We start from the raw sequence: 26336 nt of genomic DNA, 5'->3' as shown, positions 1-26336 counted from the left end.
GTTTCAAATCCGTTGTGTAGGCATGGCGAATGCTGATCAGACCCAGAAATCGTTAACCCCCCTTGTTGATCAGGAAGTATACACATGAAGCAAGTATTGCGCTTTGCCTCTCTAAGACCTTACCCCAGACACCAATTTAGCATGATGATTTATCAAAACTTTACTTTACGAGCACCAGAAGAGGGGAGAGATTAGCGAACTTTCTTCTTACTCTCAAAAAACTCGATGCCATGCGCCATGAGCAGAGCTTTCATCGGCACATTTAAGTCAGCGAGTGTTCTCTATTTCGCTTTTGCCTGAGACCCGTTTCGTTGGAGCTGCCAACTGCAAAATCGAAAATGACCGCGGACGTTGAAGGTTTCACTCTCCTTGCACTCGGCATCGTAGTTATTCTTGTGCGTATGTACGCACGATGGACCATTGTCGGACCTTCGAATTTCCAGCTCGATGATTATCTGATGCCGTTAGCCGGAGTGAGTTATTATCCATCTTTTTTGATGATCAAACTTGAGCACAAAACCCAAACCAATGGGAAGTGGAAATATGATTGGAGTGACAGAGCTGACTATTTGTCTCTCAATGCTAGATTGTTTTTACGCTGGAAACAGTCGCTGCGCATATCGTCGTTGCATCATACGATGGCCTCACGAACAGCTATATGACTCCCGAGGAGCGGGCGGCTCTTGATCCTAATTCGGCTGAATTTGCGAAAAGAGTCGCAGGGTCTAAAATCCAAGTTATAGGCTGGTCCTTTTATGCCCTCATTCTGTGGCTGGTGAAATTCTGTGTTGCAATATTCTATTCCAGGTTGACGTACGTGATCTTTTCATTATTGAATCTAGGGCGGATGAATAGAGGTCAAACCATGATGGCGATGGTGATACTAACAATGCAATGCCCATTTTTAGGAGTGGATTAATGGACCTGCCCAACCGGGTGCGCCTCTCGTATGTTATCCTGGGGGCGACGTACATTATGGTCGCTTTATGTCTTGTCCTCCCATGCCGGCCAATTGAGAGATATTGGCAGATTAGCCCTGATCCCGGCAGTGAGTTTTTCAGCGTTTCGACGAGGCCTTGGGACCAATAATTTACTAACTTGAGATATGACAGACATTTGCCAACCAACGATATCCAAAATTGCAGTGCTCATTGTCGTCATTCCGAATGTCCTTACTGATTTTTACCTACTTTCCATTCCACTTCCAGTGAGTCCACCTCTCGCAGCGGAAAATAAATCAATCCTGCTTCTCTAACTATTTTCCGCAACAGTTACTATGGAAGGTAAACATCAGCTTGCGCAAAAAGATCACATTGATGGGACTGTTCAGCGGAGCGTGTTTCATTATGGTAGCAGCTGTTATCCGGGCTGTAACGATTCTTTCTGTAAGTCCACTACATAGCCACAGAAAAAGGGGGGAAACAAGGGAAAGGAAACCAAGGAGAAAGGAGAGATTTCAGACTAGCCGCCATCATAAAGTAGATCCACGACCTAACCTCCCCCCCTTTTTTTACACCTTTTAGTCTGGCCCTGAAGGCGCTGTCTCGGGCAGTAGATGGGCATGCCGAGAAACATTCGTCGCAATCGTCGTTTCCAACCTCCCAATCATCCACCCGCTGATGCTCATGCTCATCCGCGGCACGAAACTCAGTTTCCTACTCACGTCCGCTAATCGGCCATCACAACCCTATGGGCATACGAGTAGCAGAACAAAACAAAGCTCCGCACGGGAAGGGCGCAAAAAAGTCCACCATCCACTTTCCATTCCCGGCACCAATGCCTGGGGTAGCGACGAGTACATTCTTAGCACAGGGACGAATGCGCCTCAGAAGGAAATAACCGTTGTGCAAGAGACTATAGTTCGGAGCGATCCGTGGACGCAGGAAGATGGAGCGCAGTCCTCAGCTGCCCAGCCTGAGTGGGCGCGACAGGGCACCCAGACACAGGAAATCAACAGCCTTTCACGAGAACTGCCGGATAAAAAGCGGAATGGTCAATCGAGCGCAATTGAACGTGTTTAAGGAACATATCTTTAATGTTAAGATTCTTTCCATGGTCATAGTTTGGCCATGGTCATTCCGCCGAAGTCCATCATGGTGTAAATTTTCGAGAAACTATTTTGACACCACGTTCAAATTCGGCATCCCGTCTGGCACATAGGCGCTGCGTATCGTGTACTGCAACTCATACCTATCACATTTCATGTAATACCGGCCACCATCACTACGGGTTATGGTAGCCGATTAGCGTGATATGTCGAGAGAAATACGTTCCCCCTTCTTGGGTTGCGTGCTGTGTGCCTGGTGGTAAGGAATAAGAGTCGTGTGTATTTGTATGTATGTACGGAGTACGTGTAGTGGGAAATGCCAAAAACACAAGGCATCCTTTAATGATACGAAACCTAGGCAACATTAATTCATAGCGTAGGATTTCTAACGAACATTCCCCTGGATGTCACAATCGCTACGCCTCAAAAATGCCATACATATAATCATAAAAAAGCCTTTAAAAAATGACTTCATCCTCCTACTTCCGCGTCGATTTCATGGCCTCATATTCACCAAGCAAGTCCGCAGCCGCCTTTTCAAATCCCGCATTTGCACTTCTCCATAACCGTGGGCCAACACTAATCCTTGCCACACCAATATCCGCCAACTCCTGCACGCTTAACCCACGCGGCCAAGCAATGACATTAATCCGCCCGCCCAGCTCCTTTGAAATCCGGACCACCTCATCCTTGGTGAGGCCACCACGCTTCTGGCCTCCCCAGACGAATACTGTTGTGGCGCCAGCATCCAGGAACGCCTTGCCCCGCCGAATTGCTTCATCGACATCATTGTTCAAGAGGATGGCATCAGTGCGCGCATTCAGCGCGAAATTTGGAACACCCGCTCTAGCTGCTGCGGAAAGCACTCGACGGACACGATCCAGGGCTACGTCAAACGTGAAGAGCTGGCCTGTTTCGTTATCATGATCTTCGAGATTACATCCGGACGCACCGGCCTCGATGATGGCCTCAATGGCCTCCTCTAGCCGTTCTCCATAACCATCCTGTAGGTCAATGGTGATGGGTTTGTTGTGCCGGAGCGCAGCAGGGATAATCCGCCTAACAGCAGCTAAATTCGTGTCCAGATCTAACGCATCATCTTCGAGGCCATGAACCTTCGCGACGGAATAGCTCGCCGTTGCTAGAGCAGGACATGAAGGGTTCGAGGCAACGAATTCTGCGGTTGGCGCATCATGAATATTTGCAAGAACAAGAGGCGTACCAGGGACATGGAGTTTGCGGAGCCGAAGAGCCCTGCCATCTGGAGAAGAGGCAGCCATTGCTGCTGTTCAATGAGGAAGGATAGATAGATTCGTTTACAGTTTGAAGGCGTAGGGAAGACAGTTGTGAAGAAAATGAGACTGCTCTTGTTTTTCTGGAAAATGATGAAACGGATGTTCTGAGATATTTATTAATAACTTAAATTCTGCTTCCGCTTCAAAAAGGGGAGCGACGGAAAGGCTGCCTGTGATATATTTACACATCAGAATCAAAAGGACTGGGCAGTTCCGGGATTTGTCTATGGTACAGTACCCAGCGGCGAGTAGTTGCAGGATAAGACCAGCTTTTCACGCCCTTGGAGCTGACACGGCTCGTATTATTATTAATAATTGTTCGACTGGCGGCGGGGGTATGGTATCCTGTTTTTTAAGTGCGGGGAAGCCTGTTCATCTCGCCGCGTTTCCCCTTCAAAGAAATCTCGACCAAGAGAGTTGGAATAGCTAAGGATGGAGAGTTTAGTTAACCATTTTATCCCAGCAGACTCAGACCCTCTCTTCTGCTCGGTTGCAGCATATTTGTAGGATAATTGAAGTTCACAAAGAATATTATATAGGGACGGGGCTTGTAAGCTTACGTAACGAGTCCTTTTTCTCAGGTAGCTGTCCACGTGACCCTCCAGCTATAGGGAACCACGACAGCCTAACCCGGATTGGTCAGCTCCGACTTCGTTCGCTGCGTTTCCAGGACGTGTAGGACCGAGACGACGACGACTTGCGCCTCAACATCACCAAAATCACTATCTTCACCTCCCTTCCCACGACCACGAAATAGCCTCACCTCCTCCCAAACCTTTGTTGCTGGACCCGCATTTTGTTCTTTGCTTTGCCTTTTCTCTTTACGCCAGCTTACCCTTGTCTCTCCCTTTGACCTGTTCTCTCATAGTACTGGGCGCCGTCGTTGTCCCAATTTGATCTCTCTTTCACAACGCATTTCTCAACAAGGCGCCTCGTCTCTGGCAAAATACTTTAAACGGAGCATCACTAGACACTATGGTTGGGCTTGTTTCCGCTGACGGCTTGGTCGGCTTTCTCTCCGAGCCCGATCCTGAGCTGAAGATGTTTGCGCTCAAAGCTTTGGACGCCCAAGTTGACCTGCTCTGGACTGAAATTGCGGATTCTATTGACCAAATGTAAGTTCAAGACCACGTATTTCATATGTGCTGTTCAACAGGCATGATTTCGAAGCCTTGAATGGTTCTTCTACCTCCTAGATGAATGCTAACGGTTATGAATCTTACCAGAGAGGCACTCTACGAAGATGAATCTTTCCCGGAACGTGAGCTGGCGGCTCTGGTTGCCTCCAAGGTATATTACCATCTTCAGGAATACAATGAGAGCATGGTGTTTGCCCTTGGCGCCGGAAAGCTGTTAAATTTGGACCATGGTGGCGAGTTTGAGGAGACCATAATATGTAGGTTACATTTTTTTGACCCTCCTATTGTATGTTTAACTATTGTTGTGCTAACGATCATTCCTGCAGCGAAATGCGTGGATACGTTTATCTCGATATCTGCTAGCCCGAAACCTCAGAACTCCGCCCAAGCTGCTAACAAGGTTCCTCGTCTGAATACGTCATTCCCTCTAACCGCAAATGGGGCTACCAGCACTTCCGCAGGACTTACCTCACCCATCACTCCATTCTCCCAGTCTGCCCTACCGTCAAAATCACTCCTTTCACGGCAAGACTCAGTTTCACTGGAAACCGGTGGCGAAGATATCGGTGCGGATCCCAGTGAACTCCCACTTGTTATCCAGCGCGGTGTTCAGAAACAACTTCATGGTGTCATTGAAAGGTTATTCGAGCAGTGTTTCCGCGAGAAACGCTACCGCCAGGTCGTTGGAATTGCCGTTGAAGCAAAGAATCTCGACGTCCTTCGTACTGCTATCTTGCGTGCGAGTGAGGATGAGAAAAAGGAAAATGGGGAGTCATCTCGGAGTGGTGAGGAACTTATGGAATATGTTTTGGATATCTGTATGAGCGTTGTTCAAGAAAGGGCCTTTCGAAATGAGGTATGTTGTTACGCTATTCAAAGGGTCCCGGAGTTATTTCTGCTAACCTATACGATTTTTCACAGATCCTTAAATTGATTCTCGAGCTCTTAAACGAAATCCCTTCTCCTGATTATTTTTCCATCGCAAAATGTGTTGTCTACCTTAATGAACACTCAATGGCTTCGGATATACTGCGTCAGCTCGTTGAAAAAGGAGACCCGCGTTCTCTTTCTGTGGCCTATCAAATTTCCTTCGACTTGTACGACAACAGCACTCAGGAATTTTTGAGAAAGGTCCGACAAGAAATCAGCCAACTTATCCCCGAATCGAGCGAGACAGAATCTCAGAATATGGGACATGACGGCAGCGCAGCCAAGGAAACGGATTCTCTACTCCAAAATCAAGAGGGTGCACCCGATACTTCAAACAGTCGGAGCTTAGGCGCCGGAAATGAGAAGGACAAGTTATCCGAGGACGCGCGGGCGGCCTTCAAGTCCATCTGCGACATCATCGACGGAGTCAATTCGATCCAACTAAATTTGGAATTCCTATACCGAAACAACAAGGCCGATATTTCTGTTCTCAACAAGATAAAAGACAGCTTGGAAGCTCGTAACTCCATTTTTCATAATGCCGTCACACTAGCCAATGCCTTCATGCATGCAGGAACAACACACGACAAGTTCTTCCGTGATAACCTCGAATGGCTCGGCAAGGCCGTTAACTGGTCCAAGTTCACCGCTACAGCGGCTCTGGGTGTGATCCATCGAGGAAACCTTACACAGGGACAGAAACTCTTAGCACCATACCTTCCCAAAGAGAATATTGCAGGAGTCGGAGGCGCGGGATCAGTGTATAGCCAAGGCGGTTCATTGTATGCCTTTGGCCTAATTTACGCCAACCACGAGGGCTGGGCTGTCGATTTGATTCGGGAACATTTTACGAAAGCAACGGAAGAAGTAGTCCAACACGGTGGAGCACTGGGTCTTGGCGTCGCGGGAATGGCTACCGGTGATGAAGGCATTTACAATGACCTCAAAGTTGTCCTTGAAACTGATTCCGCTCTTAATGGAGAAGCTGTGGGTCTTGCGATGGGTCTGGTTATGCTTGGGAGTGGCAACATGAAGGCCTTGGAAGATATGATCCGATATGCCCATGATACGCAACATGAAAAGATCATCCGCGGAGTTGCCATGGGAATGGCTCTTATCATGTATGGGCGACAGGAAGCTGCGGATGAATTGATCAATGGCCTCTTGGGTGATCCTGATCCTACGCTACGCTACGGTGGTATTATGGCCATTGCCCTCGCTTACTGCGGGACAGGTAGCAATAAGGCAGTCCGACGACTCTTACATGTTGCTGTTAGTGATGTCAGCGATGACGTACGGAGAGTCGCTGTGATGAGTCTTGGATTCATTCTCTTCCGCAAGCACCAGAGTGTTCCTCGCATGGTGGAGCTTCTTTCTGAATCCTACAACCCGCATGTCCGTTACGGCGCTGCTATGGCACTCGGAATATCCTGCGCTGGAACCGGGCTGGACGAAGCCGTAGATCTTCTAGAACCAATGTTAAAGGATCCAACGGACTTTGTGCGACAGGGCGCACTGATTTCTTTGGCGATGGTGCTTGTTCAGCAAAACGAGGCAATGAACCCCAAGGTTGGCGCCATCCGCAAGACGATGCAGAAGATGATCGGGGACAGGCACGAAGATGCCATGGCTAAATTCGGGTGTGCGCTTGCCCTGGGAATCATCGACGCAGGCGGGCGTAATTGCACTATCAGCTTACAAACGCAGACTGGCAACTTGAATATGCCTGGAATTGTTGGAATGGCTGTTTTCGTACAGTACTGGTATTGGTTCCCGCTTTCGCATTTCCTTTCGTTGAGTTTCACGCCTACGGCTGTGATCGGAGTCGACCAGAAACTGGAGGTTCCTGTCTTTAAGTTCCACAGCAATACCCGACCTAGCCTTTTCGACTACCCCCCTAAACAGCAGGTTAAAGCGGATGAAGCGCCTGAGAAAGTTAAGACCGCTGTTCTTTCAACCACAGCTCAGGCTAAACGACGTGCTCAGCGGAGAGAAAAGCAGCAGCGCCGGGAAAGCATGGAGATCGACCAAACCCCTACGACTCCTAAGGTATCGACACAACATCTCGACAAGATGGATGTCGATGAGAGCGCAGTGAAAACTGAGGACGAAGGGAAGGATCGCGAGAAGGAGGAAACCCCAGCTGAAGCGCCAAAGCGAAAAGTGGAGAAGGAGAAAGTAGGCTATGAGCTGGAGAATATGTCTCGAGTCCTTCCAGCGCAATTGAAATACCTAACCTTCCCCGATCCGCGATATGAGCCCGTCAAGCGCGTAAGTAAAAATGGCCCTTATTTTTTTTTTATTGTTCGTTCGTTTTAGTTTGTGGTTATGCTAATGCTCTGTGTCAATAACCTAGCCAACCGGAGGAGTCGTTGTCGTTCTTGATAAGGCGCCCTCAGAGCCACGTGAGATCATCGAGCTCCGGGCTAGTAGGGAGACAAAACAGACAGCGGCCGGAGAGACGATCCAGGATCGAATCAATGCTGCTATGACCGCGCTGGAGCAACCTGTTGTTGTCACTGGCCCATCTGGTGGAGCGGCAGCGGCGGCTGGTGTTCTTACCGCAGTTGATGAGGATGAAGAGGGAGCTGAAGAAGCTCCAGTGCCTAACGAGTTCGACTATTATTCTGATAACGCGGAGGAGTAAGGGATTGCATGAAGTGAGAGCGGGTGGTGCCTCGCTTCTATGTAATAATTCTGCTATGTTCTCCGGGTCACTAGAATGGTAGAACGGAGAAGCACAGAAAGCGGTGGGGGCGTTTCTTCTCTCCCCACATCCCCCAGATATTCTGGTTGCAAGTTGCCCCTTAGTTTCTTCCCCTGCTTTTGGACTTTTCTCTTTGTCGACTACTACTAGGGCTAACAGGCTTTCATACCTGGTTGATCCCTCCTTGGAACTAGCATTCACATGTATTTCTATTTTTGAGTTTTCCCCCCCAATACCTATGCATTTCCGTCCTCGTAGCATATATATGGAGTGCATTAAAGAAATATATGTTCTACTAGAATAATACACAGCATGTTTTGGCATTAACGAAAGATCAGGGGAGTAGAGTAGAACTTGTATAGTTTTCAAGACCATCGCAAAGCTCAATCCCATAGGACTTTCCCAAGTTGAAATCATTATGAACGAATCCTACTAGCTATAGCTTCGCCGTTGGCAACAAGAAAACCATCTCTTCCCATCCCAACCTGAATATTTGCATATGGTTTCACATGCCCATAAAAGCCTCTGTAAGGCCATTCATTGCACCGATCCACTAAACCGGAATTCTTTCATTCTTTCTGGGGATTATTGGGACCTCGGTCCTCACAATCTAGTGTCCGATTGTTAAAAATATAATATATATATATATATATATATATAATATAAAAAAAAAAAAAATACAATAGAAAAAAAAAATGCAATTGCGTTGCATGGGAGCTGACCTCCTGAATCAGCGCCACACACGGGGAGAGTAAGGAGAGCTGTCGAATTCTTTTTGGTGTGTTCCAGCGCTTCACCGAGCACATGGCAGGTGGTGCATGTGACGTAACTAGAGCTTAGCAACCTTGGAAGCGTGAAAGTGGTGCGGTACATGAACCTGGAGACCTGCTGGATACATGCTGGTGGAGCTATGATGCGCGGATGCTGAGGAGGCAGCGCTTGACATGTGAAACTGGGCCAGGGTTGTGTGCCCGTTGCCGCCAACAAAGGGCAGAATGCGGAACGAAAGGATCAAAGATTCTTCAACTAAAAGGACAAAAAAGAGCGGAAGAGAGAAATGAAAGGACATGCGACAGCCGACAGGTGGTTATTATTATTATGGGGTATTTCTCCTGGGACTAGAAAGGGAGCACAAGGCCTTTGTTGTCTTTATACTCTGTACCTTATGATGATATAAAAAGTATAATCCGCCCGTCTTTATTTATCTTGTCGGATTTTTTTTTTTCAAACCTCTTCCTATCTTTCTCTAGGAGATACTTTTCCTTTCTTTTCATATTTTAGTCTTATCATTCATTGTGTTTCGTATTCCTGTGGGCTAGGAGTCCTCGATTTTTTTTTTTTTTTTTTTTTTTTTTTTTTTTTTTTTTTTTTTTTTTTTTTTTTTTTTTGGGGGGGGGGGGGGGGAGAAAATGTCTGAAGTCTTCTCGAAGGACGCTGTGACGTCTCACAACAAGCCGGACAACCTCTGGATTATCATTGATGAAGATGTCTACGACCTCACCAAGTTCCAGGATGAACATCCTGGCGGAAAAAAGAGTATGTGGTACTTTGCGTTGGTCCGCAACATTGGTTCCCTGCCCGAGCTGGTAGCTATATGTATTAATTCGAGACGGTGCTGACTATAATGGCCTCCAACTAGTCTTGCAGCGAGTCGCTGGAAAGGATGCCTCGAAGCAATTTTGGAAATACCACAATGCTGGCGTTTTGAAAAAGTACAGCCCCCAACTGAAGGTTGGATCTTTGGACTCGAAGAAAGTTGCAGCTGCACCACCACCCCCTCCATCCCCGCCTGCCACACCTCCGGCGGCCGGATCGTCCAATTCTGAAAATGCTGTCGCATCCCGAACTGCTGCACCCGTTGCTCTAGAGCCATATGGCGACCTCGTTCCTTTTGCGGACCCCGCCTGGTACCAGGGTGTATGTCTCTGTCCTTTCTACACTTTGCAGATCTAATCATTTCACAAAAGACTTCGTTCATGAAGACAGAACATTATTGGCTAACAAATTATCCTTCTCCCTCTCTTATTTCCCCTTGAACAGTACACCTCCATGTACTACAATGAGACCCACGCTGCTCTCCGTAAGGAGGTTCGGGAATGGGTAGAGTCCGAGATCGATCCACATGTCCATGACTGGGACGAGGCGAAGGCCATCCCCGAACATCTCTACAAGCAAATGGGAGACAGAGGCTATCTGGCTGGTTTGATGGGTGTGGCGTATGAACCGGCCCTGTCCAAGAACCAAGTAAAATGTGTACCGCCAGAGAAGTGGGATTTCTTCCATGAATTGATTGTCACCGATGAGCTCTCGCGCGCCGCCAGCGGTGGTCTCGTATGGAACCTGATTGGTGGTTTTGGTATCGGCTGCCCGCCAGTTATCAAATATGGAAAGAAGGAATTGGTGCAGCGCATCCTTCCAGCTATTTTGTCTGGTGATAAGCGCATCTGTCTAGCCATTACCGAGCCGGATTGTGGAAGCGATGTTTCCAACATTTCCTGCGAGGCTAAGTTGACGCCAGATGGGAGGCATTATATTGTCAACGGTGAGAAGAAATGGATTACCAACGGCATTTGGGCTGACTACTTCACAACCGCTGTGCGGACTGGCGAACCGGGCATGAACGGTATTAGCGTACTGCTCATCGAGCGGTCCGCTGGTGGAGTCAGCACCCGCAAGATGGATTGTCAGGGTATGTCAACAAGTGGCACTGCCTACGTCACCTTCGAAGACGTCAAGGTGCCCGTTGAGAACCTGATCGGCAAGGGGAACCAGGGCTTCAAAGGTAGGTGATCAAAGACCTCACCCATACCCACCTTTCTCTTGAAGCAATATCCCAAGTCCTCTTAACGTAATTCTAACGCATATATACTCTACTCTTTGAGTGATCATGATGAACTTCAACCACGAACGCATGGGTATAATAATCCAATGCGTCCGCTTCTCGCGCGTCTGCTACGAAGAATCCGTCAAATACGCCCACAAGCGCCACACCTTCGGCAAGCGCCTGATCGACCACCCAGTGATCCGCATGAAGCTCGCGCACATGGCGCGCCAGATCGAAGCTTCGCACAACTGGCTCGAAAACCTCGTTTTCCAATGCCAGTCTATGGATGACACGGAGGCCGCGTTCCGCTTGGGCGGTGCCATTGCGGGCCTGAAAGCACAATCGACCACTACCTTCGAGTTCTGCGCGCGAGAGGCCAGTCAGATCTTTGGTGGTTTGAGTTATACTCGGGGTGGTCAGGGGGGTAAGATTGAGCGGTTGTATCGGGATGTGCGCGCGTATGCGATCCCCGGCGGGAGCGAGGAGATTATGTTGGATCTTAGTATGAGGCAGAGTTTGAAGGTTCACCAATTCTTTGGGATGAATCTGTAGGTTGCTGGCGTTTTTATGATTTCTTGTGGTTTTCCCTTTTTCTTTAACTTATCCTGGGGGACATTCATTCCATATCCAATTTTCATTTCATGTACATGTACATGTACTGTACATACACGCATACCATCCATACATATTTCTTCTACTTCTCCTTTATTTCAAAGACCAAGACTGGCATGCTATGATCTCCGGGATTTTATTTTATTTTATTTTATTGTATTTTAATTTATTTTTAATTTATTTTTTCTGCATTTTGGGGATTGTTTCCGTTCGGCCTAAGTTACCCATGCTGGGTGGATATCAGTTCTCCAGCCTTGCTGTTCTTCGATTTATTTTTTGTTATTTAGACATGTATTGTGTCAGTATTCATCCAGTTGTTGCATGATGTCACTTGCACCAGGTAAATAATCCATAATCCCGCTTGTTGGCCAAGGAGCCACTGCGTCTCTAAACAATTAATACATCACGTGATGTATAAAACGCGCCAATCTATATTGGCCGAATACGGCTGCCGTTAAGCGCCGCAAGCGCATCCATCAAACTTGCAAAGAATCTCAACCGCTGCTCATCGCTAATGCTTATCCTTTTCACTACTTCCCATTCACGCCAGGCGCTTGTGAAGCAGGGAGCACGTTGCACTCTCTAATCTTACCTTTCCGTTTTCATCTACAGAAGGCTGTTTGAAATCTTCCGATTGCGACACGAGATACCCTCGGTACGATTGCGCCTTTGGTAACTACCAAACCTCATCCTAACGAGCTCGAGCTTCGGGGGCTTGTATTTCTACAGGCAGGCGAAAGTACTGAGGCCATAGATCCAGACACGTACATAACGGTACATGAACCCTTATTGTCTTCACTATTCTGAGCGCAACACCTCGACCACCGGCGAAAGTAAAAACACGTGTAGCAAAACTATCGAAAGTTTTCGTCAGCGCCTCACGCAACTACACAATGTCTAACCCGCCCAGCAATTTCCTTAATGAGGACTTCGGATCCGAAGAGGAAGATGATGACTTTAATCCCGCCCCCGTCGAGGATTCCGATGATGACCGGCCGAAGAAGAAACGGGGGGCAACACCTAACGATGATGTGGCGAGGGATGATAGGTCTAGGGTAGGGGGAGGGGGCGACGAGGAAGACCAAGAAGAAAATGAATCTTTGCGGAGAAAAGAGAAGGCTGAGAATAGCGAGAATGGAGAGGGAGAGGATTATGGGGACGTGGATGAGAGTGGTGGGGACAGGGATGCTGGAGGTTCGGAAGAAGAGGAGGACGAAGAAGATGACGATGATGACGAGGATGAGCAGGCTGTTTCGGTGAGTTTAGTTGGATTCTGTTCTGGCATCGCCAGCCAGGTTATCACGACTGAGGACATAAAAAGAAAGAGGTGTTGGATCGGGTTTACTGATGCCTTTTATTCTAGGGTCGACCACGGAAACGTAGACGGCGGGGAATCAATGCCTTCCTTGAGGTTGAAGCTGAAGTTGACGAAGAAGATGATGCTGAAGAAGACGAGGAGGAGATGGGTGATGGATTCGTCGCAGAGCACCCTGACGATCTCGACGCTTTACCCGTTGGCGCGGAGACTGATGATCGAAGACATCGCGAGCTGGATCGGAAGCGAGATCTAGAGGCTACAATGGATGCTGAGAAACAAGCACAGGCCCTTAAAGAACGGTACGGCCGGAACCGAGCTGCGGCAGCAGATCTGGTCGTTGTGCCGAAGCGATTACTGCTACCGAGTGTTGATGATCCGAGTATATGGGCCGTCAAATGTCGCCCTGGCAAGGAAAGGGAGATTGTTTTTAACATTATGAAGAGAATCGAGGACCGTCCACCGGACTCCAGGAGGCCGATTCGGATCATGTCTGCGTTCGAGCGGGGCGGAACTATGAGTGGATATATCTATGTTGAAGCCCGCAAGCAGGCCGACGTCCTCGATGCCCTGAACGATATGTCGAATGTATATACCAAGTCGAAGATGATATTGATCTCCGTGAAGGAAATGCCCGATCTACTCAGGGTAACCAAATCGGAACAGCTAATCCCTGGTGGTTGGGTACGCATCAAGCGAGGGAAGTACCAGGGCGACTTGGCGCAGCTCGAAGATGTCGAGACGAACGGACTGGACGTTACTGTCAGGCTTGTTCCTCGTCTGGACTACGGTTTAAACGAAGATATGGGCGCACCTAATGGTGATGTGAAACGGAAGAGACCAGGTGCTAATAGTGCCATTGCTCGCCCGCCGCAACGACCATTCAGCGAAGCAGAGGCTAAGAAAAAGCATGCAAGGTATCTGAGTGCTACCTCTGGGCTTGGAGGGAAGACTTGGAATTACCTTGGCGATAATTACGTTGACGGGTTCCTTATCAAAGATATGAAAGTGCAGCATCTAATTACAAAAAATGTCAACCCACAACTTGATGAGGTTACCAAGTTCGCCCGTGGTGCCGATGATGGCACTGCGAATCTTGATCTTGCTGCTTTGGCTGCGAGTCTTAAAAATACGACTACTGAAGACTCATATCTCCCTGGGGATACTGTTGAGGTTTTCCAAGGCGAGCAGCAAGGTGTGGTTGGCCGGACGGTATCCACCCGCGGGGATATTGTCTCCATTAAGGTTACGCAAGGCGAACTTGAAGGACAGCAGATAGATGTGCCTATCAAGGGCCTCAGGAAACGCTTCCAAGAAGGTGATCATGTTAAAGTCATTGGCGGCAGTCGATTCCGTGACGAGTTGGGTATGGTGGTTCGCATTAAGGATGACCGGGTTACTTTGCTCAGCGACATGAGTATGCAGGAAATCACGGTGTTCAGCAAGGATATTCGAGAAGCTGCGGATGCTGGTGTTGATGGGAAACTTGGCATGTATGATGTTCATGATCTCGTGCAGCTTGAGTAAGTGCTTCTCCCAGGAAACAATTTCCATAGCCCCTTGACGCCTGTACTTGTACTAATAACTTTTGCAGCCAAGCAACTGTCGGTTGTATTATCAAGCTAGATCGAGAATCGATGCGGGTCCTTGATCAAAACGGATCAGTTAGAACTGTACTGCCGTCCCAAGTCATGAATAAAATCCTCCAGCGTCGCAATGCCGTCTCCACAGATCGTAATGGCTCGGAGATCAGAAGCGGCGATACAGTCCGTGAAGTTACCGGAGAACAACGAACAGGCGCCATTATCCACATCCACCGTTCATTCCTTTTCCTTAACAACAAAGACGCAAGCGACAACGCGGGTATCATTGTTACACGAGCGTCGAATGTTACTACGGTCGCAACCAGCGGCGGGAGATTAGCCAGCCGGTCTGCTCCCGATTTCTCGAGGATGAACCCAGCAATCCAGAAAAATGGAATGAATGGCAGCGGAATGCCACCACCGAAGTCGTTTGGTAGGGATCGGACTATTGGCAAGACTGTTACGATTCGAAAAGGCCCCTTCAAGGGCCTGTTGGGTATTGTTAAAGATACGACTGATGCTCAAGCGCGGGTTGAGTTGCATTCGAAGAATAAGGTGATTACGGTGGACAAGGATATGCTCGCCATAAAAGAGTATGTGTCTCCTTCCGCCTCCATTAAAAGCTTTGTCCAATCTGACCATCCACATAGTCCTATCACTGGTGCTTCAATTGATCTCTCCCGATACGGCGGTAGAGGCGGTGGTGGAGCCGGGCGGGGCCGAATCCCTTACGGCAGCTCTGCAGCTCCCCCCGACTGGTCAGGAAGTCGCACACCTCTGGCTGCAAATGACCCCTCACGCACTCCTGCATGGCGGTCTTCTTCCTCACGAAGTGAGTATTCATTCCCATTCTTTGTCAACAACCTGATCCATTCCTAACAAATCCAACAGCACCAGCCTGGGGCTCTGCAACAGCAAGCGGCTCTCGCACCCCGGCATGGAAAGCGGACGGTTCCCGTACTTCAAACCCATACGACGGCAGCCGAACCGCATATGGCGGTACCACATTTGGCGGCGGCCGCACCCCTGCCTGGACTTCCGGAACAAAGACCCCCTATGACTCCAGCTCTGGTTTCGGCGGCTCCTCGACTTCGGGCTTCGATGCTTTCGCCGCTGGCTCCCGAACACCGGCGTATCCTGGCGGTGGCTCGCGGACCCCTGCATGGGCGCCCGGATCCGCAGCGCCTCCACCTATCGGACATAGTAGCGGAAGTAAAAGCAGCTACGATGCCCCAACCCCGAGCACGGATTACTCCGCACCCACACCTGGCCCCTACGGTGGCGCCCCGACACCTGGTGCCACTGCTGCAACACCACATGGTTGGGCAGACAATGCACCCACGCCTGGTGCGATCCATGCGCCGACGCCGGATGCTTCAGGTTATTCTGCCAAACGCACCGGCGAGCTGTACGATGCTCCAACCCCTGCTGCCATCGGAGGTGGGAGACCGTACGATGCTCCTACTCCAGCGATGGGGGCGGGTATTCCAGCTACACCTAGCGCGGGTGATGATGGCGGACCTAGATACGAAGAATGCACTCCGAGCCCGTGATTGTGATATGGCTAGTCCAAGTGTGCTTCGGGACTTTGGTGTTTCTTGGACTTTTTTTCGGAGATGAGTGTGTGATCAGTTGGATTTGTTGCTTTTCCATGTCACGTAGCTTTCACTTGTGGTTTTACGGCGTCGTTTCGGGCGTCTACTTTCTTATTTTGTAGTTAGCACTTTTTCCGTTTCCCTCGTCGCCATAGCATGGAATTAAGGTATACCGGGCTATTTTGCTTCTCCTCCTTATTCTCCTTTTTCCTTTTAGCGTTCGTTCGCCTTTTTATCTATTTCGTCTTCTTCTGCTGGTGTGCTGCCAATAAAAGGGCCAGCTTCCTGGGTTTGATTCTCGCGAAGGTGAGGGAGAAAAAAAAGGGAAATTTTGATTAAAATCTAGTTAATTTTAGATTGTCTCTATTATCTCTTCTGTTTTCTATATTATTTCTCCTGCGTGGTTATATTCGAACGTCGGGGGAGATGTTGTATATCTCTCTGATAAGATGTTTGCTCAGTTTGCTATTCAATCTGAAAGCTTGCTACCTACTGATCTCCAGCACCCGTCAGAGCTCTAAAGAACCTCGTAGAAATACAGACATTAGGACCAAGACAACGGGCTGGTAGAGGGTCTGTTGGTGGATATCTTCTTTATTTGTCATATGCTTCTAGGTTTTCTTTTCTTTTTTCTTCTTTTTTTTTTTTCCCTTATTTAACTAACTACCCATAACTCTTTCCGTGCCGACTGAAGAGCTAGGGAAATCCGCAACCTGCCGCCCCACCACAAGCAAAACATTAAGAGTTGCGGCGAAGGCTTCTGGGCGCCCACCTAACCACGCTAGACTTCTTCTATTCAAACTTCACTCAGGAAAAGCAAGCCAGGAAAGGAACCAAAGGAATATTCTTGCCACGGACAGTATATCGAACCGAAACTCCTCCTCAGCCGAAATTAAACGCAATGTCAGACACTGAGACAGGTCCAAGCAAGGAAGTTATCGCAGAGCGCGAACGCGAAGAGCGTGAACGCAAGGCAAAAGAGGACGCAGAACAAGCCACACTACCCTACAAATGGACGCAAACGATTAAAGATGCCGATGTGACGATTCCTGTAGCGGCAAATATCAGAGGGCGGGATTTGCAGGTAGATTTGAGTAGGACTAAGATCTTCGTCGGCATTAAAGGCGGAGAGACGTTTATCGATGTATGTACGGACATGGAGTACAATCATGTTTATAATCCGTACATATTTTTTTGATTTTTGATTTCTTTGATTTCTTTGCCTTTTCTTCTGACATTTACATTGGCATAGGGAATGTTCCCACACCCAATCCGCGTCGACGAATCGGCCTGGACCCTCGAGCCCACCTCCCAGCCCCCCGGCAAAGAAATTTCTATCCACCTCGATAAAGTTAACCAAATGGAATGGTGGCCGCATATCGTGACGTCCGCGCCACGCATTGACGTGTCGAAGATCACGCCTGAGAATTCAAAGCTAGGAGATTTGGACGGTGCGACGAGGAGTATGGTAGAGAAGATGATGTATGATCAGCGGCAAAAGGAGATGGGGAAGCCGACGAGTGATGAGGAGAAGAAGATGGAGCTGTTGAGGAAGTTCCAGAAAGAGCATCCGGGTGAGTATTTTTTCAAATTTCCTATTATATATCTCTTTTGCGCGGTTTATGTTTGCTTTTACCTTTGGTTTTGGAAGCTTGTGAATTGCTGACGACTACTTCCCTTTGCTCTGTAGAGATGGACTTTTCCAACGCAAAGATTGGTTAAATGCAAATATGCAATTAAATCGTATAAAATATTCAATACGCAAGCGCAGACTCGGGATGGCAGGAACAGAGTGAAAAGAACCTGGCCAAACATGAATCTAGGCGTACTAATATTAAGTGTGACGAGCCAATGGGACGCTCTGTATGTGTGTAGGTAGAAAAGGGTGGATATGAACATACCATGATTTACGAACAATGAAAGGAAAATCTGTGACCATTATAAAAATGCATACAGTAGCTACAAGAAACCGGGGTCCGGAGTTAAGCGCTGGTCAGCTTACTCCTCATGTGGTAGATGATAAGTTCATTGATCGAAGTGTGCGCTAACTCTTATTTAAAAACAATCTACTGTATAGAGAGAAATAGAGAGAAGAAGTCTAAATAAATATGGTTGGTATCTAATCTATTAATACATAAATCCCAAGGGCTCCTGAAATTAAGAAACTGGTATGCCAACATCTATCAACAACATAACGAGGCGTGTATCAAACCCCGTTGAGGAGGAGGAGAAGGAGTGAAGAACAATGAGAAGCTGTTTCCCATATCGTACCTAACCAGCTCCAGGAGTAGCATGATCCCCTATCCTAATTGCCTCCCCCAAATCCCCTTCTATTTTCTGCTCCCCATCAGCATCCTCATCCCGCAACCGAAGATGATAGGTCCGCAACGACTCCTCCGTCATTTCACTTGGACACTTAATCAACAAATCTTCTCCCTTCCCAGACTTCGGGAACGCAATTACATCCCGCACACTCTCCTTGCCCAGCATAACTGCCACGAGTCTATCGAACCCCAGTGCAATGCCAGCATGTGGTGGGCACCCGGCCCTCAGGGCCTCAAGTAAGTGCGCAAAGTCAGCAAGCCTCTCGGCGGGCATTTTCAGGATGTCGCGAAGTATGAATTCTTGGACCGCGGCAGAGTGGATACGTCGACTTCCGCCGCCGAGTTCGACGCCGTTGAGGACTAGATCGTAGTGGTCTGCGATTACTTTCGTTGGGTCCGTGAGTAGAAGGGATATATCTGACTCGCGCAGCGGGGCCGTGAAGGGGTGGTGTGTGGATGCAATGCCGGCTGCGCCTCCTTGGCCGGGCTCGGAATCGGTAATGGGGGAAAATAGGGGGAATTCTTGGACCCAGAGGAAGTGGAAACCTGTAGGGGCGGGTGTGAGGTCGGCTTCCACGGCCGCTTTATGGATTTCCCGACGAAGATCACCTAGTGGAGTGGAACCTCCGGAAAAGGGTGCGTTCTCGCGAGCTTGTATTATGAGTAGGTCTCCGTCTTTCAGGTCTAGTTCTTGCTCGAGAACCCATGTCGCTTCGAATCCAAACGGCTGGAGTCCCGAGAGGGGTTTTCTAGAGTCGTAAACGAAGGCGCCAGGTCCGCCTGCGGGATTTTTATGGAAGATACTCGCTTCAGGAGAGTCCATGAACGAATTGAGGAAATTACGCATATCTTCCGGGTTCTCGTTTCCTTCTAGTTTCATGGCTTCAACTATGGGATTATGCAGTGGACTGATTTTACTAACGAGGTCGACGGGTACCATGTGCTCAATCCGCTTGATCTCCATGCCGATTCGTACGTCTGGTTTGTCTGATCCGAACTTGGCCATGGCATCTTCATAAGTGGTCCTCTGGAAGCTCTCCGAGGGTAAAGAGTGTGTCATTAAGGAAGACCATAGCTTTTTCACAGCAGCTTCGATTACCGTTATCACATCTTCCCCAGTTGCAAATGACATTTCTAAATCGAGCTACTCGGACGAGTTAGAGGCACTGCTACCCAAAGCTTGAAAAGGGATCGGGGTTGAGTACCTGCGTAAATTCCGGTTGCCTATCTGCCCGAAGGTCCTCATCCCTGAAACAACGGGCGAATTGGTAATATCTCGGAATGCCGCTAGCCATGAGAATTTGTTTGTATTGTTGCGGACTTTGTGGGAGTGCGTATGCCATCCCACGTCTTCTCGTGGGAACTAAAAACTCCCTTGCTCCTTCGGGGGTAGATTTGAACAGTAGAGGTGTTTCGATTTCTATGAAAGGTAGTTGGCATTCTTCCAATGCTTCTCGCAAGACATTTCTAGCTCGCGCACGGAATCGCAGTGCATCACGAAGTTTGCTATCGGCTCGGATCTGCAAATGCCGCTTTTCCGGGGGGAAAACTGTGTCAGGGGTCATGATAATGTCCTTAGGAAACTCATTAAGACAGTGTATGTCCTCCAAGGCAATCTCTATACTGTCGGCCTTGGCTTCCTGCCCCTCCCTAGCGTCTGGCTTTTCCTTCAAACTAGGTTGTTTTTGTTGTACGACCCCCTGCACAACCACGGGGCTATTTGCCTCAATGGATTTCAGCTTGGCAAAGGATTTATCTTTTGCAAAAGCTATGATCTGAACATTTTGTGACAGAATTGGATCAGTTAGGCGAACAAAGGCCATCCTCTTTCCCATATCGACTCGCTTCCCTAGGTAGCCATGGAGCACAACCTTCTGGCCCAAAGCCGGACGTTCTATAAGTGATTTGAGGTCAACTGTGGCAGCTGGAAAGTTTACTATACAGATAAAATATCAAATTAGTCAAAAATTCCTCTTACAAACTGGCAATGATATGAAAACTAGGCTAGATGTCCGTCCTCGTACTAGATTGTTTGTATTCTTCAAGATGGGAGCGACACGACGGAGAGCAAGCAGCGCTCTGCTGGCGCGACCAACTTCCGGCATGAAAACCTCGGACGCATCCAGAGTTGCATATTGGTCCCCAGGAGTAGGCGACTCGAATTCCTCGTATATAATTTGATATTTCAAGGTAGCTTTGACGCCGTATGGCGGCAAGCCGAAGGGCTCCCGGAGAAAGATGGGTGGGGAGCATAGGGGTTTCAGGCGCGGGTCCGGACAATTGAGATCCAAAAATATGAATGTCTTATTGCACCGAAATGTCCCTGGGGTTGCCGCATTAATAGTTGCTCAGTGCTGTTTGACAGATGAACAAACATGATGCCAAGACTTCACACAACATAAAAATCTCAACTTCGACTTTCGACTTTCTCTTCCTTTTCCTTTCTTTTCTCCATCCTTCCAAGTTTTGAACAAGTGAGTCCCCTAAAATGCTGAATTCCTCGAAATCGAAACTCAAGCATAAGAATGCTAACATGCCTCTTTTGCCATAGATGATGAAAGCCTAGCGTGTACCATATGAACAATGTACTCTCCTCCCCTCTAGCTATCGTAGCTCTCTATCCCTTCGGGGGTGGCTTAAGTGGCTTACTAGTAGGAGGTTGGATGGGGAGATGATAACAGCGTTCGGCACATCCACCTTGTTACTTTGCGGACGCATTGAAAAGGCATCTCTGATCAACAATTCTTGGACGGTGTTTTGTAGCTCTTGCAGCTATATTCCCCTGTTCTCCGATAGTTTTTTAGCTTCTTAAGCCTGCTGCGTGGGAAACTTGATTTTCTGCCCTTTTCCGATGTTAATATTTGCTAGTGGGCGATTGATTTTCTTTAGAATGAATGAATTGAGATAGTCTTGTGATATCCCCGTCAGCCGTCAGATGCTAAAGCGCAAAATGATTCCTAAACACCTGATTTCACTCAGAGTCACATCTCTCTACGGAGGATCCTCTCAAAAGTTTTGATGAGTACTAAAAATTTAAGGTGCAACTGTGGAAGGTGTAAAGCTTGCTTGATTGAAAGGTTGCTAGCTTGCAGGAAGCAGAAAACTTGACCTCGCTAAGTGCGCCACTTGACCTCGTTATGTAAGCTGACCTTGCAAATGTGGCCTGTGTTGGCCCTTACGGCCGTTGCGGTTAGCGATCCCACTAGATCACGTGACCCACCACTATATTATGTTCTTGTAGATAGATCTATCAATACACGATCTTCAACTATTCTACAGGTTATAGCCTGAATGACACGTTTTCTTTTTAGAACATTGTATCAACATTTTTGACACAGATAGTTCATCTTTTTTAAAAAGACTCTTACTCTTTATTAGAGATATTTCATTTTCTCTGAATCTGTCAGTCAGTGAATTCATATACTTTATATTTTTAAGAAAGCATGTTCTTCATTGTGAAGAATATCACTTTTTTTTTTTTTTTTTTTTTTTATATATCTAGAAGAAGCAGAGTCATCTTAATATAAGTGATACATCTATTACTTCAGAGTTCAGCTCAAGACTCAGAATCACATACTTTACTAGATAACTCATTGATAGAATAATCACTTATTATAAGAAAGCTTCTAACTTGTAAGATGAGACTGAGATCAGTTTTCATCAGAGTATGAAATTTAATAATGATAAGATAATAAAGAAACTTCAGAACAAAGAAAAGTAGAGTTAATATTAATATTCATTTATAGAATCTATTCATTTCAACTCATTAAATTCTTCACTATTCTTCATTCTCAGAATGCTGACTTTTAATAATAATCTGAATTAATCTATCTATTACACTGCAGGCAATCTTATGAATCTTATACAGATAATACTACAGAACTAGATAACTGCAGCTGAAACTACTTAATATCTCACTATATCTGTATAAAAAGATACTATAAGAGATGAGTTATAAGAATATTAGAAGAAAGTTAAATATACATTAGATATTAAATCAGTAATTATATTTAATAACTCTAATTATAAAGTCTGATATGTTAATATGTTAACTAATACAGAAGTTATTAATAAAACTGATATTTTATTAAGAACTTAATGAGAATTCTCTTTTACACATTATATTAACTCTGAGAAGTGAAGAATTCATTTCAAGTCTCTATATAAACATATGCTATCAAGTCTTGTTGAAAATGTGTAAGAAATCCCGCTCCTCGCGGATTCTTTACCTCTTGTCACGCTCCCGGCCGCGCCAAGGCCCCGTTGCGGTTCCACACGGCTCATCACTTCCATGCGGATGATTCCATCCCGTCTGAACCGGTTTCCAACCACTCTATGACATCATTCGGATATATCATAGAAAGATTTAATTGATGGATATGAGAACCTCACTTCTATACAAGGTCAGCAGATTACTCTTCCTTGATAATGAGACATCACTGAGGTATCACTCTGGCTATTCTCACTCATGGAATGAGAGGAGGATATTCACTTATTGTCTATATAGAATAGCTAGATGCTGGCTCTCTATTAAAGAAGTCAGTAATTCATTTTACTTCTACTGAAATATATATAAAAGTTACTGTGTGTCTTATACAATCTTCTTAGTGTACTAAGTATCATATCTATGATATTCTCACAATAATCTTATAACCTACAAGCTCACTATTTAAGCAAGACAGTCAAGCTCACTTATACAGCTTCTTAAACAACTATCTCTATATAATATCACTGACTAGTCATCACTTCAGTTCTGTTATATTACAATTTGAATCACTCAATCTGATTACATATTTGAATCAGTCAAGCTCTAACAGATCAATATGATCTCATGCACTCACACTGAGACTGATCTGATCTCACTCTCTGAGAGAAACACTACATTATTTCCTAGAGTGTGTACATCTCTATCTCAGCAGGAATCTGAGATTTCTGAAACTGCTGTATATTTTGACATGAGCTCTTCAATCACTCTATCACTGTCATGACCTCTACACATCTACATCTATTATGAAGATAGAGAGATTAAGATCAGAGATTCACTAAGATATAAGAGAAATATCTTATCTGAATTTCACAGCTTTATCTATACTCTTGAACAGAAATTCTGCCTTAATCTGAGCCAGTATAATACTCATGAGATATGAGTAATATACACTGTCAACCTTCTTGAAGACATCTCTGTGACTACTTGAGTTATTAAGAAAAGAGAGCTTGAGCATATCAATACTATCATAACTTAAGAAGAATTCAAGAACTTTCTACTGAATTAAATTAAAGATCATTACAATTACAGCTTCACAGTGACACAGTGATTCAACTCATTATATTAATAAGATAATGAGAATTCTTTCAATTTCAATACAAGATTTGAAGAATATTGAGAGAAATTGACTGATAATTTGAACTAATTAAAAACACAGCTTTATCTTACAAAGCTGACTCATAAGATGTGAACAATAATATTATAATATCAGAGTTCATTAATCAATTACACTGAGCTTATCAATCTGACTTTCTGAATCTATTTGAATAATCAATTCTCTGAGAAAAAGACTAACAAGACTCTTTCTAAGTAATCAATGATGAGATCTAAACAGTGTTATAACAGCTTCAGTGTAGAGAAAATAAAGAAGAATTTCAAGTATTCTGATTCTTCACTCACTGTGAAGAAATATTAAAAAAGATTTGACAAAGATCTCTGTTTCAACTGCAGAGCTGATAGTCACTATATCAGTGATTATAAGAAGCTGAAGAAGAGAAGAAACTGAGAAGATATCTTCTCAAAGTTGACTTCTCTTCTGACAAACATATTCATGAAAGATAAAGAAGAGAAAGAAAAGAATTGATAATTCTCACATCTCTAAGTTCATGTTATAATCACAATGCATACTCTGAATGAAAAGATATCAGTGAGATACCTACTTAACTCTGAAGCAGATATCAACTTTATATTCTATTTCTTTTCTTTGATAAAAAATTGAAAGAAGATAGATTTATCAGGCCATGTGAAATTTACTGATGAAATAAAATATCACTATTTTAGCATAATTCAGGCAAAGTGTGTGATCACAGACTCAGAAGAAATCTTCAAGAAGAGCAGTCTGCTTCTTCATGCAGTTAACATCATAGATGAGAACATCATTCTAGATCTTCTGTGATTGAGAGAAAACAATTCTCTCATTGACTGAGTCACTTAGATGTGACAGTACTGTCTCACTAATGAAGAGACAGTGATAGAGAAATCTGAAGAGTTTCATCAGAAGAATCTTGAGAAAAGAATTGAGTCAATATACTGTATAGCAGATGATTGAGACTTGAAAATAGATGAAGAAGTCATCACTCTCACTGCAAGATTAGCAGCAGTATCTGTCATTGAAGATGAATGTATACAATATCTCTTTACAGATTTTAAGAATGTCTTTTCAGAAAAGAAAGCAGTGAAGTTTTCTGATATCAAGATATGATACAAGATTTGTCTTGAAGACAGTGCAACAGTGCTGTACAGGTCTCTTTACAACTTGTCTGTAAAGAAGTTGAATGTTCTACATAAATATCTTAAAGAAGTGTAATCAAAGAACTGAATACATCTATCAAAGAGTCTGACAGAAGTGTCTATACTCTTTGTATTTAAGAAGAATAATAGACTATGTCTATGCATAGACTACAGAGGTCTCAACAAGGTAATAATTAAGAATCACTATTCATTATCATTGATTGATGAGATGATTAATTGATTATCTGAAGCAAAGATGTTCTCAAAGATTGATATACAGAATGTCTATCATAGAATCAGAGTTAATGAAGATGACATTTGAAAAACAGTCTTTCATATCAAGTACAGCAATTTTGAATATCTTGTTTTGCCTTTTAATCTCTGTAACACTTCAGTCACCTTTCAGACCTATATAAATGAGACACTGCAGGGCCTTGTTGATGTCTTCTGTATAGTATACCTGAATAACATTCTAATCTTCTCAAAAATGAAGAAAGAACACAATACTCATGTTTGAGAAGTGTTGAGTCACTTGAGATAGTATCAACTCTATGCAAACACTGAAAAATACTCATTCTACATACAGGAGATTGATTTCTTAGGTTATGTTATTAAGATGAATGATATTTCAATGAACAGAAGCTGAGTCTTCATTATTGAGAACTGGCTGATGTCATGAATATACTGTAAGATGCAGATGTTTCTAGAATTTGTGAATTTCTATAGACAATTCATCTATGTATATTCACAGATTACTGCCTCTCTTACAGATCTGTTGAAGGAAAGTGTGAAAGACAGAAAAATGAGACTGTTTATTCTCACTCAAGACACTGTGCAGGTATTTACAGAATTGAAACAAGCTTTCACAGATATTATGATGCTGAATCACTTTAACTCTGACTTACTCAGTCAGTGTGAGACTGATGCATCTGAGAATGAGATCTATGAAATCTTTTCACAGTTGACACTGAAGACCTTTCAACATTGAAAGAATCAGAGAATAATCATCTCTGAAGAAACAGACAATGAATTGTCTGTGAGAGAAGACTTTTTCACAGAGTCTACAAGACACTGTAAATAAAGATCAGTGATCTTCTTCTTCAAGAAGTTATCACTTACACAGAGAAGATATGATACTCATGATTAGAAGATGTTAGCAATTATCAAATTCTTTAAGATCTGACAACATTATCTTCAGAGTAGTAAGTACTCAGTGCAAGTTCTCACTGATCATGCAAATCTGTGTTACTTCTTGATAACAAAGAGCTTGACAGAATATCAAGTCAGGTGAACAGAGCTGCTTTCAGAGTATGATTTCTATATTCAATACTGTTCAGATCAGCTTAACCTCATCAATATGCTGTCTAAACAGCCTGATTATAATATCATTGATGTGAAGAAGAATTCTATAAAAGAACCTCTGTCATCACTGTAGAAGAAGCTGGCTGTAGAGGATTGAGATTCTCTAA

At 45.3% G+C, this 26336-nt stretch overlaps 7 protein-coding genes across 7 annotated transcripts; 5 read left to right on the top strand and 2 right to left on the bottom strand.

Annotated features, from left to right (window-relative positions):
- Window positions 1-2: 2 nt before the first annotated feature.
- BDCG_03119 (PEP phosphonomutase) lies at window positions 3-3868 on the bottom strand. The gene is made up of 3 exons (XM_045418718.1): window positions 1191-3868; window positions 201-455; window positions 3-118 (listed from the first exon to the last, which is right to left on the bottom strand). Exon 1 carries the CDS (start codon window positions 3325-3327, stop codon window positions 2527-2529), a length of 801 nt encoding a protein of 266 aa, XP_045275227.1. The 5' UTR covers window positions 3328-3868; the 3' UTR covers window positions 3-118; window positions 201-455; window positions 1191-2526.
- BDCG_03120 (uncharacterized protein) lies at window positions 339-2021 on the top strand (the record flags this gene model as incomplete). The annotated part of the gene is made up of 6 exons (XM_045418719.1): window positions 339-473; window positions 587-813; window positions 909-1048; window positions 1113-1207; window positions 1272-1385; window positions 1524-2021. 6 exons carry the CDS (start codon window positions 339-341, stop codon window positions 2019-2021), a joined length of 1209 nt encoding a protein of 402 aa, XP_045275228.1.
- On the top strand, window positions 3673-8726 carry BDCG_03118 (26S proteasome regulatory subunit N2). The gene is made up of 5 exons (XM_045418717.1): window positions 3673-4457; window positions 4569-4738; window positions 4808-5337; window positions 5403-7682; window positions 7768-8726. The coding sequence occupies exons 1-5, from the start codon at window positions 4318-4320 to the stop codon at window positions 8056-8058; spliced, it is 3411 nt and encodes a 1136-aa protein (XP_045275226.1). The 5' UTR covers window positions 3673-4317; the 3' UTR covers window positions 8059-8726.
- Window positions 8727-9515: 789 nt separating this feature from the next.
- On the top strand, window positions 9516-11937 carry BDCG_03117 (acyl-CoA dehydrogenase). The gene is made up of 3 exons (XM_045418716.1): window positions 9516-9654; window positions 9758-10035; window positions 10159-11937. The coding sequence occupies exons 1-3, from the start codon at window positions 9528-9530 to the stop codon at window positions 10906-10908; spliced, it is 1155 nt and encodes a 384-aa protein (XP_045275225.1). The 5' UTR covers window positions 9516-9527; the 3' UTR covers window positions 10909-11937.
- Window positions 11938-12447: 510 nt separating this feature from the next.
- Window positions 12448-16005, top strand: BDCG_03116 (transcription initiation protein spt5; the record flags this gene model as incomplete). Its single annotated transcript, XM_045418715.1, has 5 exons — window positions 12448-12810; window positions 12918-14392; window positions 14464-15045; window positions 15103-15284; window positions 15344-16005. 5 exons carry the CDS (start codon window positions 12448-12450, stop codon window positions 16003-16005), a joined length of 3264 nt encoding a protein of 1087 aa, XP_045275224.1.
- A 943-nt stretch (window positions 16006-16948) lies between these two features.
- Window positions 16949-17769, top strand: BDCG_03115 (nuclear movement protein nudC; the record flags this gene model as incomplete). Its single annotated transcript, XM_045418714.1, has 3 exons — window positions 16949-17191; window positions 17300-17621; window positions 17738-17769. 3 exons carry the CDS (start codon window positions 16949-16951, stop codon window positions 17767-17769), a joined length of 597 nt encoding a protein of 198 aa, XP_045275223.1.
- A 252-nt stretch (window positions 17770-18021) lies between these two features.
- On the bottom strand, window positions 18022-21451 carry BDCG_03114 (aspartyl-tRNA synthetase). The gene is made up of 3 exons (XM_045418713.1): window positions 20396-21451; window positions 19577-20307; window positions 18022-19515 (listed from the first exon to the last, which is right to left on the bottom strand). The coding sequence occupies exons 1-3, from the start codon at window positions 20622-20624 to the stop codon at window positions 18319-18321; spliced, it is 2157 nt and encodes a 718-aa protein (XP_045275222.1). The 5' UTR covers window positions 20625-21451; the 3' UTR covers window positions 18022-18318.
- Between the last annotated feature and the right edge of the window lie 4885 nt (window positions 21452-26336).

Source organism: Blastomyces dermatitidis (genome assembly GCF_000003525.1).
Source record: "Blastomyces dermatitidis ER-3 genomic scaffold supercont1.3, whole genome shotgun sequence".
In the NCBI taxonomy this organism is placed as follows: Eukaryota; Fungi; Ascomycota; class Eurotiomycetes; order Onygenales; family Ajellomycetaceae; genus Blastomyces; species Blastomyces dermatitidis.
This window is presented reverse-complemented; position numbering and strand designations above follow the sequence as displayed.